This window comes from Schistocerca nitens, chromosome 10, assembly GCF_023898315.1.
Source record: "Schistocerca nitens isolate TAMUIC-IGC-003100 chromosome 10, iqSchNite1.1, whole genome shotgun sequence".
Taxonomy (NCBI): Eukaryota; Metazoa; Arthropoda; class Insecta; order Orthoptera; family Acrididae; genus Schistocerca; species Schistocerca nitens.
In genome coordinates, this window is record NC_064623.1 from 169,897,314 (window position 1) to 169,915,238 (window position 17,925).

A 17,925-nucleotide genomic window follows, 5' to 3' on the forward strand; every position below is an offset into this window, starting at 1 on the left:
ACAGAACGTATCTCTGCCTATGTAGATCAACACCTTCAACCCATTACATGCAGTCTCCCATCCTTCATCAAAGACACCAACCACTTTCTCGAACGCCTGGAATCCTTACCCAATCTGTTACCTCCAGAAACCATCCTTGTAACCATTGATGCCATTTCCTTATACACAAATATTCCGCACGTCCAGGGCCTCGCTGCGATGGAGCACTTCCTTTCACGCCGATCACCTGCCACCCTACCTAAAACCTCTTTTCTCATTACCTTAGCCAGCTTCATCCTGACCCACAACTTCTTCACTTTTGAAGGCCAGACATTCCAACAATTAAAGGGAACAGCCATGGGTACCAGGATGGCCCCCTCGTACGCCAACCTATTCATGGGTCGCCTAGAGGAAGCCTTCTTGGTTTCCCAGGCCTGCCAACCCAAAGTTTGGTACAGATTTATTGATGACATCTTCATGATCTGGACTCACAGTGAAGAAGAACTCCAGAATTTCCTCTCCAACCTCAACTCCTTTGGTTCCATCAGATTCACCTCGTCCTACTCCAAACCGGCGCCACTTTCCTTGACATTGACCTCCATCTGTCCAATGGCCAGCTTCACACGTCCGTCCACATCAAACCCACCAACAAACAACAGTACCTGCATTATGACAGCTGCCACCCATTCCACATCAAACGGTCCCTTCCCTACAGCCTAGGTCTTTGTGGCAAACGAATCTGCTCCAGTCCGGAATACCTGAACCATTACACCAACAACCTGACAACAGATTTCGCATCCCGCAACTACCCTCCCGACCTGGTACAAAAGCAAATAACCTGGCTCTCCAGCAGGGATACGACTTCCTCAAATCCTGCCCTGAAATGAGATCCATCCTTCATTAAATCCTCCCCACTCCACCAAGAGTGTCTTTTCACCGTCCACCTAACCTTCGTAACCTGTTAGTTCATCCCTATGAATTCCCCAAACCACCTTCCCTACCCTCTGGCTCCTATCCTTGTAACTGCCCCCAGTGTAAAACCTGTCCCATGCACCCTCCCACTACTACCTACTCCAGTCCTGTAACCCGGAAGGTGTACACGATCAAAGGCAGAGCCACGTGTGAAAGCACCCATGTGATTTACCAACTGACCTGCCTACACTGTGATGCATTCTATGTGGGAATGACCAGCAACAAACTGTCCATTCGCATGAATGGACACAGGCAGACAGTGTTTGTTGGTAATGAGGATCACCCTGTGGCTAATCATGCCTTGGTGCACGGCCAGCACATCTTGGCACAGTGTTACACCGTCCGAGCTATGTGGATACTTCCCACCAACACCAACCTATCCGAACTCCGGAGATGGGAACTTGCTCTTCAATATATCCTCTCTTCCCGTTACCCACCAGGCCTCAATCTCCGCTAATTTCAAGTTGCCGCCACTCATACCTCACCTGTCATTCAACAATATCTTTGCCTCTGCACTTCCGCCTCGACTGACATCTCTGCCCAAACTCTTCGTCTTTAAATATGTCTGATTGTGTCTGTGTATATGTGGATGTGTGTGTGTGTGTGTGTGTGTGTGTGTGTGTGTGTGTGTGTGTGTGCGCGCGAGTGTATACCTATCCTTTTTTCCTTTTTTCCCCCTAAGGGAAGTCTTTCCGCTCCTGGGATTGGAATGACTCCTTACCCACTCCCTTAAAACCCACATCCTTTCGTCTTTCCATCTCCTTCCCTCTTTCCTGATGAGGCAACAGTTTGTTGCGAAAGCTTGAATTTTGTGTGTATGTTTGTGTGTATATCGACCTGCCAGCACTTTCGTTCGGTGAGTCACATCATCTGTGTTTTTTATATATATATATATATATATATATATATATATATATATATATATATATATATATATATATATAATCTCCCCCACCCCCCGCCCCTCCATTTCCCCCCAGAAACTCAACTAACAGTTAACAATTTCAGAGTACGGAAGCATATTGTAACAGACAAGACCACTTAGGTTTTTGACAGCTGTTTTACAATAAAGGTACTAGAGTGCTTTCATTGTCAGTAACCTTTCTCTGTTCCCAAAAAGTACTGTGAAGGTCAGTTGTAATACCAGGACTAAAAGAATTATGCAATTTGGCAGTAGTTTCTAGGATTTGGATAATTTATATACTTCTGTTGAAAAACTTTTTAAAACATGATCGATCATAATGTCTTGTAGAGCACACAGTGAAAAGATTCCTCATTGGTATACTTCTTTTGTTATGTATATGTAATTATAATTTAATTCGATAGATAAAAAAAAAATTGCTGACCAAGTGGCAGCAGCAGAAAGCATAAATAAAGGTGAAGTAAGTGTGTAGGCTTTGAGGCATTAGCCCCTTCATTCGGCAGAAGGGTTGTGGGGGAAGGAAGAGCAAAGAAGGAAAGGGATTAGCAATGTTTAGGTAATAGGGAGTTTGGAAAAGTTGTCCAGAATCCAGGGTCAGGGGAGACTTTGGTTGGGATGAGAAAGAAAGACTGACTGTTTGTGACTGCACCGGATGAGTTTTGTAAATCAGAGTATTTAAATGTGGAAGATAGGATAATAAGCAAGATGGATGTTAATGGCAAAACATCATACAAGAGTTAGGATAATAAGCAAGATGGATGTTAATGGCAAAACATCATACAAGAGTTAATAAGAATGCAGAAGTATATGCATTTTATGTTGTAGAGGTAGAGGATGGGAAACAGTAGACAGGTCTGAAAATGAGAGAGATAGAAAACTGAAAGGGAGTGAAAAAAAGAATCATTACTGAGAAGAAATTAATGTAACTTAAAATCAGGTGCGTGACAAGCACCAAGGACATGTTGTAATGTCAATTCACACCTGAGGAATTCTGAGAATCGGGTGTCTTGGGGACGAATCCAGGTGACACATGTGGTGAAACAATCAGTATGGTCATGGCTGTCATATTCTAGAGCATGCTGTACAACAAGATATTGTGAGTTATCAGTAAACACCCTCAGTCTATGTCGATTCATCCTAACTGATATCTCAGTGGTAGTAGTAAAAGGCCAAACAGTGTTTACATAACAGCTAGTACACAAAGTGTCATTTAACAGGTGGTTCTACATTTGGTAGTACATGTTTTGACAGTTACAGGGCCAGTAGGAGGGAGCATAGGGCAAATCTTACAGGGAGACGGTCACAGAGGTGGGAGCCATAGGATAGGAAAATTAGAAAAGCTATTCTAGATGTGGTGGTCAAAATGTTGGACGGAATGGGACTCATTGCAGGACATTATTTTAGAAATTCACAGCATTGTTGAAGTAGGTGATTAATACATTTAATACTAGGATAATACTGAGTGATGAGGTATACTTCCGAGCTGTTTTTTGGAGGGATCAGCAATACCAGGATTGGATGTGATGACCAGAAAAATCTGCTTCTGAACTAGGCGGATAGGATACTTATGACCAGTGAAGGCTGAGATGAGACTGGCGATATATTAGTGTAAAGAGTTCACATCTGAACAAATATGTTTGCCTTGAAAGCCAAGGCTGTATGGGAGGAAACATTTGAGATGGAAAGAACGGCAAATGTCAGAATGTTAAGTACCGTCAAACGGGCTGATTTCGGACACCAGGGCAAATTCGGACAGTATGGCTTATTTGCTCTTTGCCACTGCATAGAAACAAAGAGTTACTTATTTTAACGTCAGTGCGCCAGTTATTTTAAGCGTAAGATTGCATTTATCGCTTTCCACAACTTTTATTTTGCGTCAGTTGTTTCCCTCGGTGAATAATTGATGAACAGTCTCAGTGTTAAAAATCCATGCATTATTGTAAAGTGGAAACTTTCTATTGTTGCACCGAGCGGGAATTTATTGTAACCATAATTGTCGATGTGCTTAGTAGCTAACAGCATTGAGACAATTTCTATACAAGTTTGTCGAGTTTCTCGTGCAAGGTTATAAAATAACTGTGTACTGTGTACTGTGCAAGGTTATAAAATAACTGTGTACTGTGTACTGTGTGTGGTGATTTCCGACAATGCCAAGAATGTATAAGAGCAGGAGAGGTGCTACAGTACAGTGTAATTATGACCCGGAACTTTTAGATAAAGCTGTTCATGATATTCAGAGTGGTAAATTATCATACACAAAAACATTTGATTTGTATTGTATACCTAAATCAACCCTACAAAATAAAGTGCAGGAAGCACATCCGAAAAAAGTGGGAGGACAGCCAGTGCTAAATGAAGAAGAAGAAGAAGAAGAAGAAGAAGAAATGTTGAAGCAAGGTATCTTGAGGGCTGCACATTGGTGATTTCCCTACACTAAATTGGATATTAGATATTTAGTTAAAGGCTGCCTTGATAAATCTGGCTGAAAAGAGAAGAAATATCGTAATAATTTACCAGGAGAGGAATGGGAGCATTTATTCCTCAAATGACAGTCAGAAGATCTTTCCGTTCGCTCAAGTGAAAATATACCCCTATTACACATATACCCTACCACTTCCATAACAATCAATTTAATCTAACAGTATATATGAAAGTTACAATCAAAATAATGACAAAACCATCCAAAATCACCCCGTTTGACAGTACTGTTGTTGCTGTTTAACCACACGTACCATCTACATTCTTCCCCCAGACAAGAGTTTCTCAGAACTCTACATGTGAGAACTAGCATTACATGTCCTTGGTTCTCACCACCTGCCTGGCCTTAATTTACATTAATTTCTTTAGCCTCAGCATTTCTTCCAGTAACTATTCTTTTCTTCGCTCCCTTTTATGACTCGTATATTTCCCCCCCCCCCCCCCCCCCCCTTTCCACCTGTACCATCTACAATGCAGTTAGTTTTCTGCTCTTTATTAACTGCTGTTTGATGATTTGTCTGTAATCTCTGTCTTTCTTATGACCCTTTTTTTCTAACTTTAAGCTCTCAGATTTTCAAGTCTCGTGCAGTGCAGTCCTAACAATCAGTCTTCCCTTCTGATCCCAGCCGGTAAGTCTTCCCTGAACCAGGCTTCTGGGGGACTTTCCTGACTTTTCCCGTTTCCTAAACCTCATCAGTCCTTTTCTTTCATCCCTCTTCCTTTCCCTTCAATCCTCCTCCCTGAAGGGAAAGGGTCATTCCACGTCGAGGGGACCAGGGCTCCCCACTCGACCATCTCTAAATTTAATGAAATTTGGTGTGAAGGTTCTATACGGTCTTTGATGGTTATATAACAAATTTCAGTTCACTATCTTCAGTGGTTGGATTTTTAGAAGCCTTTATAGAGTGGCTACTCACCTTCGCATCACATACAAAGGTGCAAATGCACTAAGTTGGCTTAGCTTTTTTAAAAGTTCTAGCACACATTTGGTCATTTGTTTTAATGTACATTGACAACCTTTTATGTTGAACACACCATGGCAAAAACGTGGAATTTAGCCACCCCGAAATATAGATACAAGCCTCTAAAGTGGCTAAAAAATTCATCGTGCTATTCTGAGAGCCAAGGTTTGACCGACCATGGCTACTTTTCATGTGAAGAAATCATATCAAAACTTCAGAGGGCTATTCCTACCTAAGTTGTCTATATATGTATCAAATTTAACTAACATTGAATGCCTAGAAGAAAAGACATGAATTTGCAAAGTTGGACAAAATTTCCTATGTGCAAATTTTAGGGTATTTTTGGGGGGCAATATCTAAACTGTGTCTCGTTCCATCCTCCTTTTCTTGCCACACCTTGAAAGAGCATGCTTTAAGCTTTTAAAGTTATATTGTTTAATTTCTGGATCTAGCATATTGATGGGTAAGAATACATTTCAAAAGTTATTATTTTAGCATTTCGAGAAGATTGAAAAGTGAAATATTTTGTTCATTAAGTCCCACATTAAATTTTTTTCAGTATATAAATCAGTTTCAAAAGTTAGGTTAACATATGCTATAAAACAAGTATAATACACAACACAGTAAATTTGCAAAACAAAAATGCTAAAGACTCAGTTCCATTTTTGGTTAAATAGTTGTACAATTTTGTCAAAGACAGACTGAGGAAAACTGTATTGTCTTCCTGATGGTGATGGTGATGGTGGTGGTGCTGGTGGTGGTGCTTCTGAAGTGATGAAAATCTTGCTCAGGAATCCAGCAGGTGTCTTTAGCACTGGCCAGTGGAAGGAATGAGCAGAACCATGTAGCTGTATAAAGCTACTGAAGACATCTTGTTGTTCTTGTGAAACTTCACACACTTTTCCAATCCACAAAAGTTGTCATACGTACATGCAACATACTGTCCTGGTTGTAAACTTGCAATTGAGGTTGCTGGAATTTCTTCATCTGTTTTGAAGGCATTAACTGTGAAAATGCTGTATCATCATTGGAAAAACTGCCTACTCTGAGCTGATTACAATTAATTGGCTTAAACTGATGTTTTTCTCTTATTCCAGATATTGTCTGACCCGTAGCAAACCTTGAAATTTTTCAAAATTTTCTTTTGGTACATAAAAAAACCTTATGCCTGGAATATTATCATCACAGACTTTAAACAAATCACATGGAGTCAATATTTGGTTATCTAAGGGCCTCGGCAAACTAGCGTGGACTGCTTGTCTTCTTCATGTTCCCCTAATGTCATCACAAGGCAATCTATTTTAGCTTGTTCCAAAAAAAATTCCATTCGGCAGTGATGCCGAAATCCTTTTCGTGCAGACATAAATTGATGAAATTTTTGAAATTATTATATTCAGCAGCTGAACCATCACTAAAGAAATAAATGTTTTAAATGGTTGTCTTTAAGTATGCTATTAACTTTATTTGAAAGGCATGGACAGCAATGGTATCATGATGGCTCAGTCGCTGATCATACAAATGCTAATACTCTGACACTCTTTGCCATCAAAATAGATAACAAATGGATGTAATGTGGCCTGACTATTCTCCCCATGAAATCCGTGCACAGCATCTTGACCAACAAATGAATAATTCTCAACAAAATCTATCAATATAATTAATTCATTTTCTGCAGGATTTCATTTTAGCTGCTTAAGGTATAAACTTTAGTGTCTTGTCACAAAGTGATGGCTTCTTAAACCAGTAATTTTCAAAATCAGTGCCTCCATATTATCTTCAAAAGTTCTCTGACCTGTCTCGAATGTGTGTCTGCCAGTATGGACCTATTGTTGGTATTACATTGTTTCTTCTGGGTCAGTGTCTTTAAAAGCGTTTTTGAGAAAAGCCTCTAGTTGTATTTTTCTGGGATATTCCTCACAACATTGCAGCATACAATCTTTTGATTCCAAACTGCACACAGTTCTCTCTCTCTCTCTCTCTCTCTCTCTCTCTCTCTCTCTCTCTCAATCTTATAATCATCTTGGATGTACGTTTCTGAAGCCATCATTAATTTGCCATTTTGATAAATTACACATCTCTCTCTCTCTCTCTCTCTCTCTCTCTCTCTCTCTCTCTCTCAATCTTATAATCATCTTGGATGTACGTTTCTGAAGCCATCATTAATTTGCCATTTTGATAAATTACACATACTGAATGTGATCCAGAAGCACCAACTGTAGTAAACCATTTCAGCCTGAGCTCACAAAATTTTGAGAAACTCAGTTGATTTCCATACTGTTTACCGTAAACAATGAACATTTCTTTCAAATTTCAAAGGAGCAGATGTTTCTGCTTGTGAATCTTCTTCCCATTTATTTTTACTGTAACACAATCCTTTTAGCCTGGGCGTAAACAAGAAAACTCATCATCTCCAAAAACAAAGTTAGGACATTTTGTTTTATTTCATTGATAAGCTTTTTCCCTTTTTAGTTTGCAGGTGTTGCCAAAATCCCACCCTCCATCTTTAGTTTCCTAGACTACTTCTCCGTTTTAGCCAAAACAGCACATTCTTTAGTCATTTTTTCAATAGTCCATCTATTTGGGGCCAGGATCAAAATTTGAACTATACTGCAATTTCTTGAAGCCTGAAGCTTAATCTTCAATTAAGATATCCGTATCTTTAAATTTATGGCACACTTCCGTTTGTATTTGAGCAGTACCTACTTGGCTAACACCAACAGCTGTGGCAATTACCTTAGTATTGCTGGCTTGGGCTTTCAGAACTTTGCACTTTATGTATCCCATTGAATTCCTTTTGATGACCCTTTAAACCTTTAATGGTGGCTCTCAAAGTGATGATAATGAAGTATTAGCAGTAAAGCAAGCATCAACAACATCCATGTCTTCAGTGGATGGTGGTTCTTTCTTATCATTTTGGAATCATTCTTTTTGGGCCACTTCTTGTCTCAATTTGGTACAAGTTTTCTGACAAGGTTTAAAAAAAATTAGTCAGTAACTTCAACCTATCAGACTTTGCAATGGTTACGCTGTTCAAGCCATCTTGGGTACGTGTTTTTCTTTATCAAATGTGTAGCAGCAGGTTTTCTGCAGGAACTGAAATGTCATCAACAAAGTGTTAAGGTGTGGACAGATTTAGACATATTCAGTAAAATCACGTCCAGACCTGTGCTGTAGAAGCTCCTTGTCTATTGGTGACGTTTCCTCATCTGATTGTAGTTGACTATTGTCATAATAGAGTGGTGATGACTTATGACAATCAGCTCCATCTGATCCACCAAAGTAGCTGTGTGAAGGGGTCTCTTGGTTCATTTTATACAATATTTTATTAACCCATAACAAGCAAATTTGAAAGCTTATGAATATCCGGATTTGAAGCATAGGAGATTCAGTCTTGTTAATACATAAAATACACAAATTACACCATCAGAACATTTTTTTTAGAGCTTACTTTCAGCTACAACAATGGTTATTGATTATTCAAACACTCAGTACTCAACACTAAGATTATACCACACAGAAGACGGACACAGTGAAAATTGCCAATAATGAAAGCATCAGTTGAAAGTGATATTTCAGCAATCTATCACTGCTACGAGGAATGAGCCTTAAAAAACTATTGTTGCTTTATAATGTTGATGGAAACCGAGTGACAATGCGTACATATACAGCACCATGTGTTGTAGGGTTAGAACATTCTAAACAACGTAACATTCTATTCATATAGATTTTATGATCTTAAGAGTGTTTTCTGAGGTTTTATTATATTTATATTCTATACTGTAAAATATTGTTAAAACACTTATTAGACAGTTACTTTCCCTAAACTGCAGGCAAATCTTATACTATCAAAAAGACACACTCCCACATTTTTTGGTTTACAACTTCAAATTGTATTAATTTTTCATATTTATTGATAATCCATTTTCCCTACTTTTGAGTGTATATTCTTACTCATCAATATGCAAGGTCTAGAAATTAAACAATATAGCTTTGATAGCTTAAAGCATGCTCTTTCCAGCTGTGACAAGAAAAAAAGGGATTGAAAAAGAAACTGTTGAGATATTGCCCCCAAAAATACTCTAAAATTTGGTGTGATTGCTTCATATGAAAAGTAGCAGTGGTCAGTCAAACCTGGGCTCTCAAAAAAGCATGAAGAATTTTTTAGCCACTTTAGAGGCTTATATCTATATTTAGGTGTGGCTAAATCCCAAATTTTTGCCATGGTGTGATTCAGCATAAAAAGTTGTCAATGTATGTTAAAGCAAATGACCAAATGTGTGCTAGAACTTTAAAAAAAGCCTAGCAAACTTGACACATCTGCACCTTCGTACATGATGTGAAGGTGAGTAGCTTCTCTTTAAAAGCCCCTAAAAATTCAACCACTGAAGATACTGGACTGAAATTTGGTATATAACGATCAAAGACCATAAAGAACCTTCACACAAAATTTCGTTAAATTTGGAGACAACAGAGTGGGAACACTTTCTAATATTGGTTCCTTTAATGTGGAATGACCCAAAAGCCACCGACTCCAAAAGCTTGCACACTTAATTCAGCTTTACACACGTGTCTTCTGCCACCATTTCCTGGGCGAATTTTTTTATGATTCCAGTTATATTACATTTACAAAATGATAGTTTTTCTTGATCATATACAACTACTTTGTTGCATAGCTGGCTGTTATAACATACTTCTTTAGATGAATACTGGTAACATTTTCATTTTCTTCTTAATGTACACAGTCATATCAATCCATGTAATATAGATGATGTTAAACATTGCTCTTTGTTTTACCAGGAACACAGCTGAGAAGTTGTCAAAAAATGGCACAGAAAAGCAGGCATTCCAGCAGAAAGTGGAAGCCAGTGATAAAAATTCAGAGAAATCTTTTTTAGAAACAAAAAATAACACTGAAACTGTACCTTCTGCTTCAAAGGAGTGTCCAGATCACAGCTCTGTATCTAACACAGTTAACTACTCAAGGAGAGTTCCTAGAAATGATAACCATGCCTCATCATGGTACCAGTCATCCACAAAGGAAAGGACTATCAGAAGTAAAGGGGATGGAAAGACAAGGATTTCATTATACACGGAAGAAAAAGCAAGTGAAAAAGTAGTGCAGTGGAAAAAGCCCATTCAGGAAAGTGAGTTGTCAACAGATTCACACATGAAGAATTCTGCTGACAGGTTCCAACCAGAACCTGTGAATAACAAGAAAACAACTGGAATATATAATGAATCTCAGGTTGCTCCAAAGGAGATTGTGAACAAAGAAAGATGGAGATCGGACTGGAAAGACAGAAGAAATGATTTTAATGAAAAATTAAGCAATCAAAACAGTGTTACAGGAAGAAAACCTGAGGAAGCAAATGGGATGTACATCGCTGATGGCTCCTCTTCAACAGACCGTCAAACTCCCAAAGAGCAGAGGTCAGAATCGAAACGTAGGAATCGCCAGGGTTCCTTACAATCATTGGAGAATGACAGTGTGCAAAATGCAGATAAAGACAGTGAAGGTATTGGCAATGATACCAGCACCAGTAAGTACACAAATGTACGTAGTATGTACTTCAGGAACAGTACTCCTTCTGTAACAGCAAACATAAGCAGAGGAAACAGCAGAAACTCGGAAGAAAGCTCTGTATGTGATGGTACCGAAGGAAACTTGTTGAATTCCAGTCAAAATAGCTTTCAGAGCTCATTTACCAATGTTTGCAGTAAGCCTGCTAACAATACAGACTTTCCAGTATCTTCGGCAGCACACGAGCAGACTGATTCAAACGTTCCAGTGAATGTAACTGAGAGGGCTGCAGTGTGGAATGCCAAGACAGGAAACAGTTCACATCAGTATGAAGAGAAGGTGCATCAAGAGCGAAACAACTCCAGTGGTCAGCTCCAGCAACAAGGCCAAGTATTGAAACAAGAGGAAGCAACAGAAAAGAAATACAACCGAGAATGTACAAATGCCAGAGTACAGGTTTCCTCTCCACCAGGTCTCCCGTGCCGTGAGCAGCAGAGAAACGAACAAGTGTCGAGGGATCTGGTCTCTGCTGCGAAGCAAACTTCAGAGAGCAAGCCTCCAGAGCAAGAGTCATCTGTCGACGAGTTCTTTCGGAAGTACGCCCAGCACAACAGTACTTCTGGGCAGGCTGTCAGGTTGCCAGACGGCAGCTTGCCGTTGGGTGCATTCAGAATCGGGGGGTCTGCTCCGGGTTTGGGAATACAACCCAATTGTGCTCAGGCACCCGTGATCCAGGGAGCAGCAGGAGTGCCTACTATACATCCAACTCAGATTCGTGTATGTGGGGTACCGCAGATGTACCAACCTTGCGGAATGTTACCGGACATGGGCACCGCCTTACCATACAGCACTTACACTTACGTTGATGGAACAAGTCAGAGGCCATTGCTAGAGAATCATGCTATGCTGCAGAATAACAGTGACTGCTGTCCCAGTGCAGCTCCTCAGGCGAGCTCTCGCTTTGGAGGTAACAACAGTGAGAGACCGACAGTTGTACCTGTCACTCTGTCTTCGCAGTCCCCTGAAGGCGCATACCCTAGCTTTGGGTCATGCACCTTTGAGGGTGGACAGCAGGCATTTAATGGCAATCATCTGGGTAATCTTTTGAAAAATGGAGGAATGACAGGCTATGGGAATATGGCAGCGGCAGCAGCGTCGTCATTAATGCCAGTGGAGGTAATGATGCCAGGAATGGGCACGTCTCAGCCCACTGGAGTTCCTCCTCCACCTGGAGTATTTGCATACCCTGCAGTTACACCTTTGACCGGTGTCTCACCACCTCGCTGTAGCCAAATACAGCAGGGTTTAGTGCTGCAGCCGATGCAGGTGCCCCAAGAGAATATCGGCGATAGGCAGGTGACACCTCGACAAGAGAATGCTGCTGCGTCAAGCGTGCAGGATGCTAGAGGGAGCCAAGTATATTCCAGTGCCACACAAGCAATTCCGCAGGTTCCTCAAGCCAGCGGAGTGTCACAGAATACCCAGATTGCATCTGGTAATGGCCAGACACCTGCTTCTCAGGAATCTTCACACACAGTTTTGAACCGAAGTACGAAACCCCAGGTGCCTCCGACAAATACCGGTAACTCGAACCCACCAACTATGTATACATCTGTTCAGCCGAATGACATGAATACATTCCTCACATTGCACCAGAACGGAATTGCTGATTCGCCAGATGTGACAGCTATAGGTATGTCTCAGTGGCCACTCTGCTGTTTCTCTCAAACTGACTTGACACAGTTGCAAGGAATGCCTCAAATTATGAACGCTGATGGTACAGTGAGTCATTTTCCAGATATGGCACAGTTTGGAATGCAACAGTCATTTAAACAGCCAGGTACCCCACTTGTAGATCACATATGGTATCCAGGAGTGCCGCCTCTGTTGCCAGTGCATGACGGTGTCAACATGTGTCGGAACAATCAGACGAAACAGTTTAGCAATGTACCAGATATGCGTTTGGATGCACAGGCTGCAATGGTGCCACAGATGCGGGGAACACATGCTCCTCAGATGTCTCAGTTTGGTCCAGAATCTCAACAGCTGAATGAACATTCGCAGATTTACTTCCCAGGTATTGGCCATATAGCTGCACAGACCCAACTGAGTACTCCATCAGCTAATACTGTGGGACACAGCTCAGTGCCACCTGGATTACCACCACAGTCACCGTTTCCTCAAGGGACAGTCCAGCAACAAATTGGTTTCACACAGCACCCCCCAGGCATCCTGCACACTGGGATGTGTCAAAATGCGAATAGTCTGGCAACAGCAGGAAATTCTCAACGAAATGCTTCAGGACAGCCAGGGACAGCTACAGTTCCCAAGGGCAGGATTGCGTCTGAATCTACTATCGGTGATGGTTCGAGCTCCGATTCTAAGAACGTGCAGAAAATGCCCAGGGCTCAGAGCTCACAAGGTCAGAACTCACACGAAGGTCGCTACCCATTTCCTGGAGATGGAAGCCGGGTGGACGTCTCGTACCTGGCCGAAAAGCTCAGACAGTCATCCCAGCGTGGTGCAACTCAGGGGATGCAGACGACCGCAACGCCTCAGGGCACGTTTCAATCTGTTCCTGCACTTCAGGGGTCGACTCCAAAGGCGCAGTTGTACTATGAGAAAGTTCAAAGCCTCCTGTGCCAGCCACCAGAAGTCGTTAGCCGTCTCCTTCAACAGATGCACCTTAATGCGGGTGTCGCTCCTGTCGCAGACCCGTCTGCTGGGCCTGCTGTCGGACCTCAAGGATACGTAGTCCCGCCTACTGCAGAAGTGTGGCCAGTGGTTCACAGTGCACAGGTGGTTCAAGAGAGGCTCCATCCCAGCCAGTCACAGGGAGGTTACACCGTGGCGGCGAGGGGACGTGGCAAAGGCCGTGGCCGGTTGCGTGATGTTGATGGGTGACTCTGGAACTGTTGTGACATTCGAGGTGCCTGTGCAAAAAAGAAATTGTGAGATCATTGTCACAGTCGTGCGTTAATCGGCTACAGTGCTGTATCATCTTCATATGTCAATAATGTAAGTTTCATGGATTTCCTGAGAGAATGTGAGTATTTGTGGTTCTTCATTTGCAGCCCGCAGTTAATATTCCTGTTAAATACTGTGCTAGTTACTGTGTTGTTGCTAATCAGGAAATGTTACCTGGTGCGACTAGCTGACAAAGCTGTCCTCACTAACTTCTTTAGAAACACACCATACTTTTCTTTCTGCTTTTTTTTTGTATTAAATGCAGTCCTTGGAAGTGTACTGTGTCAAAAACCATAAATTGCAAAAGGAAAAAAAATGTTTTGCCTGCAAAGAAGACAGGTATGTAGTGGAAAGCTTAATATTGGATCTCCCTTGCGCCTGCTTTTCTTATTTCGCCAAACAGAAATCTGGCATGAATCTCAAAATATACAGAAACACATCTAGTTAAAATACTTATCTTAATTTAATGTTCTTGCTTTGTCTTGGAATTACTATTTTCAACACCACTACTGCATTACATCAGGAAGTTGCTGGAATAGCTGTTGTAAAAGGCAGTTGTTGGAATACTTCTATTTCCTAGGGTAAATGTCTAATATGGCAGCTAAAATCTCGTTCCCATGTCTGTTGAGCTGTCTACAAGTTCTCATATAAATATCTTTACAAATAAGTTTGTATTTCTGTTGCTTTGCAAGTAATAAGTTCCTTAGATCATGCATAGTTTTTGGGACCTTTCGTTGATAGGCTCAGTTTCTTCAGTTCCTTAAAAAAGTAAGACCTGAGACATGAGGAGAATTAATTGTCAACTCACAGAATATCTCACAAATAAAATTATTTGTGTATCAAATATTGTGAGTATTTGCTTGTTTGACAAATGGGAGTTACAGTGTGTTTAACTCCAAGCAAAAGACATGTTCTGTCTCTTCAAGGAAGCATACATAGTTTTTTATGTGGATGTCTATTTTTTAATATATCCAGTCAAAATATTGCTCATTAGAGATTTCAAATTTAACAAGTGTGTAGTTTACCAGTTGAAGTTTTTGTCCTCTCTTATCTGTGTCTATGTTGTACATCAACACCTTCAGTTAATTGCCTGCTCAATTTTACTCAGGCTTTACAGAAGTTGTAACTTATTCTTGATGTAATCAAAACAGAAATAATTGTGATACATGTCTATCTAAAGTTTGTGTTGCTGGAAAAAAAGAAAATGTGTAGTCATTTGCTGTTAATAATGGAAGTAATTTAATCACATTTTTGTAGACTTGTATTAAAACTTCAAGCAAATACTTTCTGTTGAGGTGCAGTATTTCACAAGTGTGCAGTTTGTATTTCTACAGGTATGAAATCTTCTCAATGCAATGTTGTAAGTTATTCATTGGTTTATGGTACAAAGATATTTTTTTCTGTGATAAAAATGTTCAATTTCTATTACGCAACAGCTTAGATTGCAACTTTTATTAAATTTATTTTCCTAGTATACATAAGCAAACTGAATCTCCATAGATAAATGTAGTTAGTAGTTTGTGAAATAAGCATTGTAGGCTGTGATTATATTTTTGTTGAGCTTAATAATTAGTGTGTGTAGAAACACCATTTTCTTTAAGTATTCATTGACATATTTCTGTAAATGTTATTTGCATAAGTGCCTTAGTACAACTTCAGTTTTGTGGCTTTGTCATCGCATTTCCATGAAAGTAACCAAAAAGAGGGGAGTTTATTTTATGCACAGACTGATTTTTTTTCTTTTCTTTTTTGTAATATTTTTGTTTTCCATGTGAAGTGTAAAATTTGAGCTGAATTGTTATGTTCTGCACCACAAAGGTGAAGCTTTGTAAGACTTTTCCCAATAAGTTGTTTTCTTGTGTACTATTTTGTAATTGAATCTCATTTGTATTAAAAAATAAATTTTGTACTATGAAAATTTTGTACAGTAAGTTGTGGCTGTTCACTTATCGTATGTAATGGTGTTTAAAGTGCCTGCTGTAGGTGGTACACAAGTAAACAGCTCAGGTGTAAACAAATTACCAAAGTTTATTTGAATAGAGAGAAACTCAATTCAACTTAATAAGTCTTTGGAACTGTGAAACCAACTATACTTGTTGGTGAAGCAGAAACAGTCTTCCAACTCTTGGAAGGAGAAAACAAAAGTTTGATAATTCTGAACTATCTTAGTAATGGAAAAACCCAAATGAAATCATCTGAGTAGAACATAAAAGTATTCCAATTATCTGTTGGTGATGAAACCAAAGTGGTGAACTAAGCCTTGACTCTAAAAGATATCAAAACAACTCTTATAATAAGTTCTTAATATACATCAGATAAACACTGTCAGAGTAAAGTTCTTGAGACACTTGGAAAACTTATGAAGTCTGCTCAGAAGTTGCTTTAAGTCTCATTTAGGATAATGACGAAGTTTGACAGAAACTCCAAATCAGACAATACAATCCAGGAGGGAACACCTGTAGTCTAAGTGACAAAGAGGAATATTCTACGTGTGAGGAGGCCAAACAGCAGGCAATCATAGAAATATTACAAAATTGAGAGTAAGTCTTTCTGTCGGGGCCACATGTTCTGTAGATGGGCCATGCTGCAGGCTCCAGGGGGAGGAGTGATTGCAGCTTAGCAGCAACCCTGGAGTGAGCTCTCGATTTTAGGAATGCGATAAGCATTCACCATCTGTTCCAGAATGCTCGCTTGTTGGGAACTCACTGTCCAGGGCTCATGCCTCGCCCTAAATACAGCCCTCAATGCCCTCTTATGGTAGTGTGTGCTGTGACAGCCCCCGAACACCTTCTGCAAGGAAGTAGGCTGCCTGCGAAACTGGGATGTGGTTCGGGTTGCAGGCTCAGTGGGCACACGGTCTAACCGTAGCAATGTGTGCATGATAATTCAGCGATTCAGCACTGTGTTAGGAAAAACTTCTTCAGTCAACTTCTCAGGAAAGGAAGATAATGTTAATGAAAGCTGAATTTTCAGCAAATTTTTGTCATTATACAAGAAGCACACTACATCATGATAGATTCAGTCAGTTGGAGTTGTAGCATGTCTGCAATTGGGCAGGGTCAATATAATGAAAGTTCTGACATATGAAATTCAGAGACATAACAAAGTTTCTGTATGTCCATCTTTCAGAGATGGTTGCAGGAATTGGCTGATCACCACAGAATGTCAAATCAAACACCTTTCAGCCATCTAATTTCCAAACTTATTTTATTTGGCTACCAGTTTCGTCAGTTGTCTACACCATCTTCAGGCCCTTGACCATTGTATAGGAAGATTCCATCTTGCTTCGGATCAAAACAGGGACCAGCATTCAAATACTGGTATCCATAGATTTTTGATATAGTGATCACTTCAACTGGGAAGTGATGGCTATAGCAAAAATCTGATGCTGTAAGATGTTTGATTTGACATCCTGTAAGAAAGTCTATCCAATTTTCCACCTCTACATAGTATTTCCATCATTGTGTTTAGAAGATTTTATCAAAGGTGGCTGAGGGAAGTATTATCTTCGAAGGGATATCCCATTACAGTTAACAGAGATGACTGAAACTTTTTTGTGACAGACAAAAATTTACTAAAGCTAGCCTTTGAACACGCCTGTCATGAAGGAGATTGTTAGAAAAAGGACTTAGTATGAGGTTAAGTAAGAGTTGCTTTAAGTCTCATTTGTTACTAATATTTCATGGTTGCTTCCTGTCTCAAAATTCCCCAACTCATCCTTTTTGGATGACAAAGAGGTTAGTCAGCATACGGCTGTGTTTCTTCCCATGTGTGGACACACTACCTAGCTGTAACACTGTGAGTAGGGTTGTGCTCTAAGTTACCGTTGATTATTGTTCTTGCAAAACAGTCACCTTTTAGTTTTGTTCTCATGGTATGGCTACTCTGTACTATGGCCATGCCCAAACTTACTTTGACTTACCCCATTCCTTTAAATGTTGCAAAATGCCTATATTATACCTATAGATTTATTTACTCCTATTCAAGAATTCATCTGTGGTATAGAAGAAGTTGTCAAGGAGATACCATTTCAGTTTACTTTTGAAACGGTTACTGCTGTCTGTCAGACATTTTATTTCATCTGCTAATTTATTGAAAAGCTTTGCAGCATCATATTTTACTCC

General features: G+C 40.1%; 1 protein-coding gene across 3 annotated transcripts in view; it reads left to right on the forward strand.

The window, feature by feature from the left end:
* LOC126210229 (uncharacterized) overlaps positions 1–15,674 on the forward strand; it is a 167,965-nt gene extending 152,291 nt beyond the window's left edge. For all 3 annotated transcript variants that reach the window (XM_049939415.1, XM_049939414.1, XM_049939416.1), the window contains one exon: positions 10,111–15,674. In XM_049939415.1, coding sequence (XP_049795372.1) covers positions 10,111–13,738 — 3,628 coding nt within the window. In that variant the 3' untranslated portion in view covers positions 13,739–15,674. The remainder of the gene's footprint in view (positions 1–10,110) is intronic.
* Positions 15,675–17,925: the final 2,251 nt, after the last annotated feature.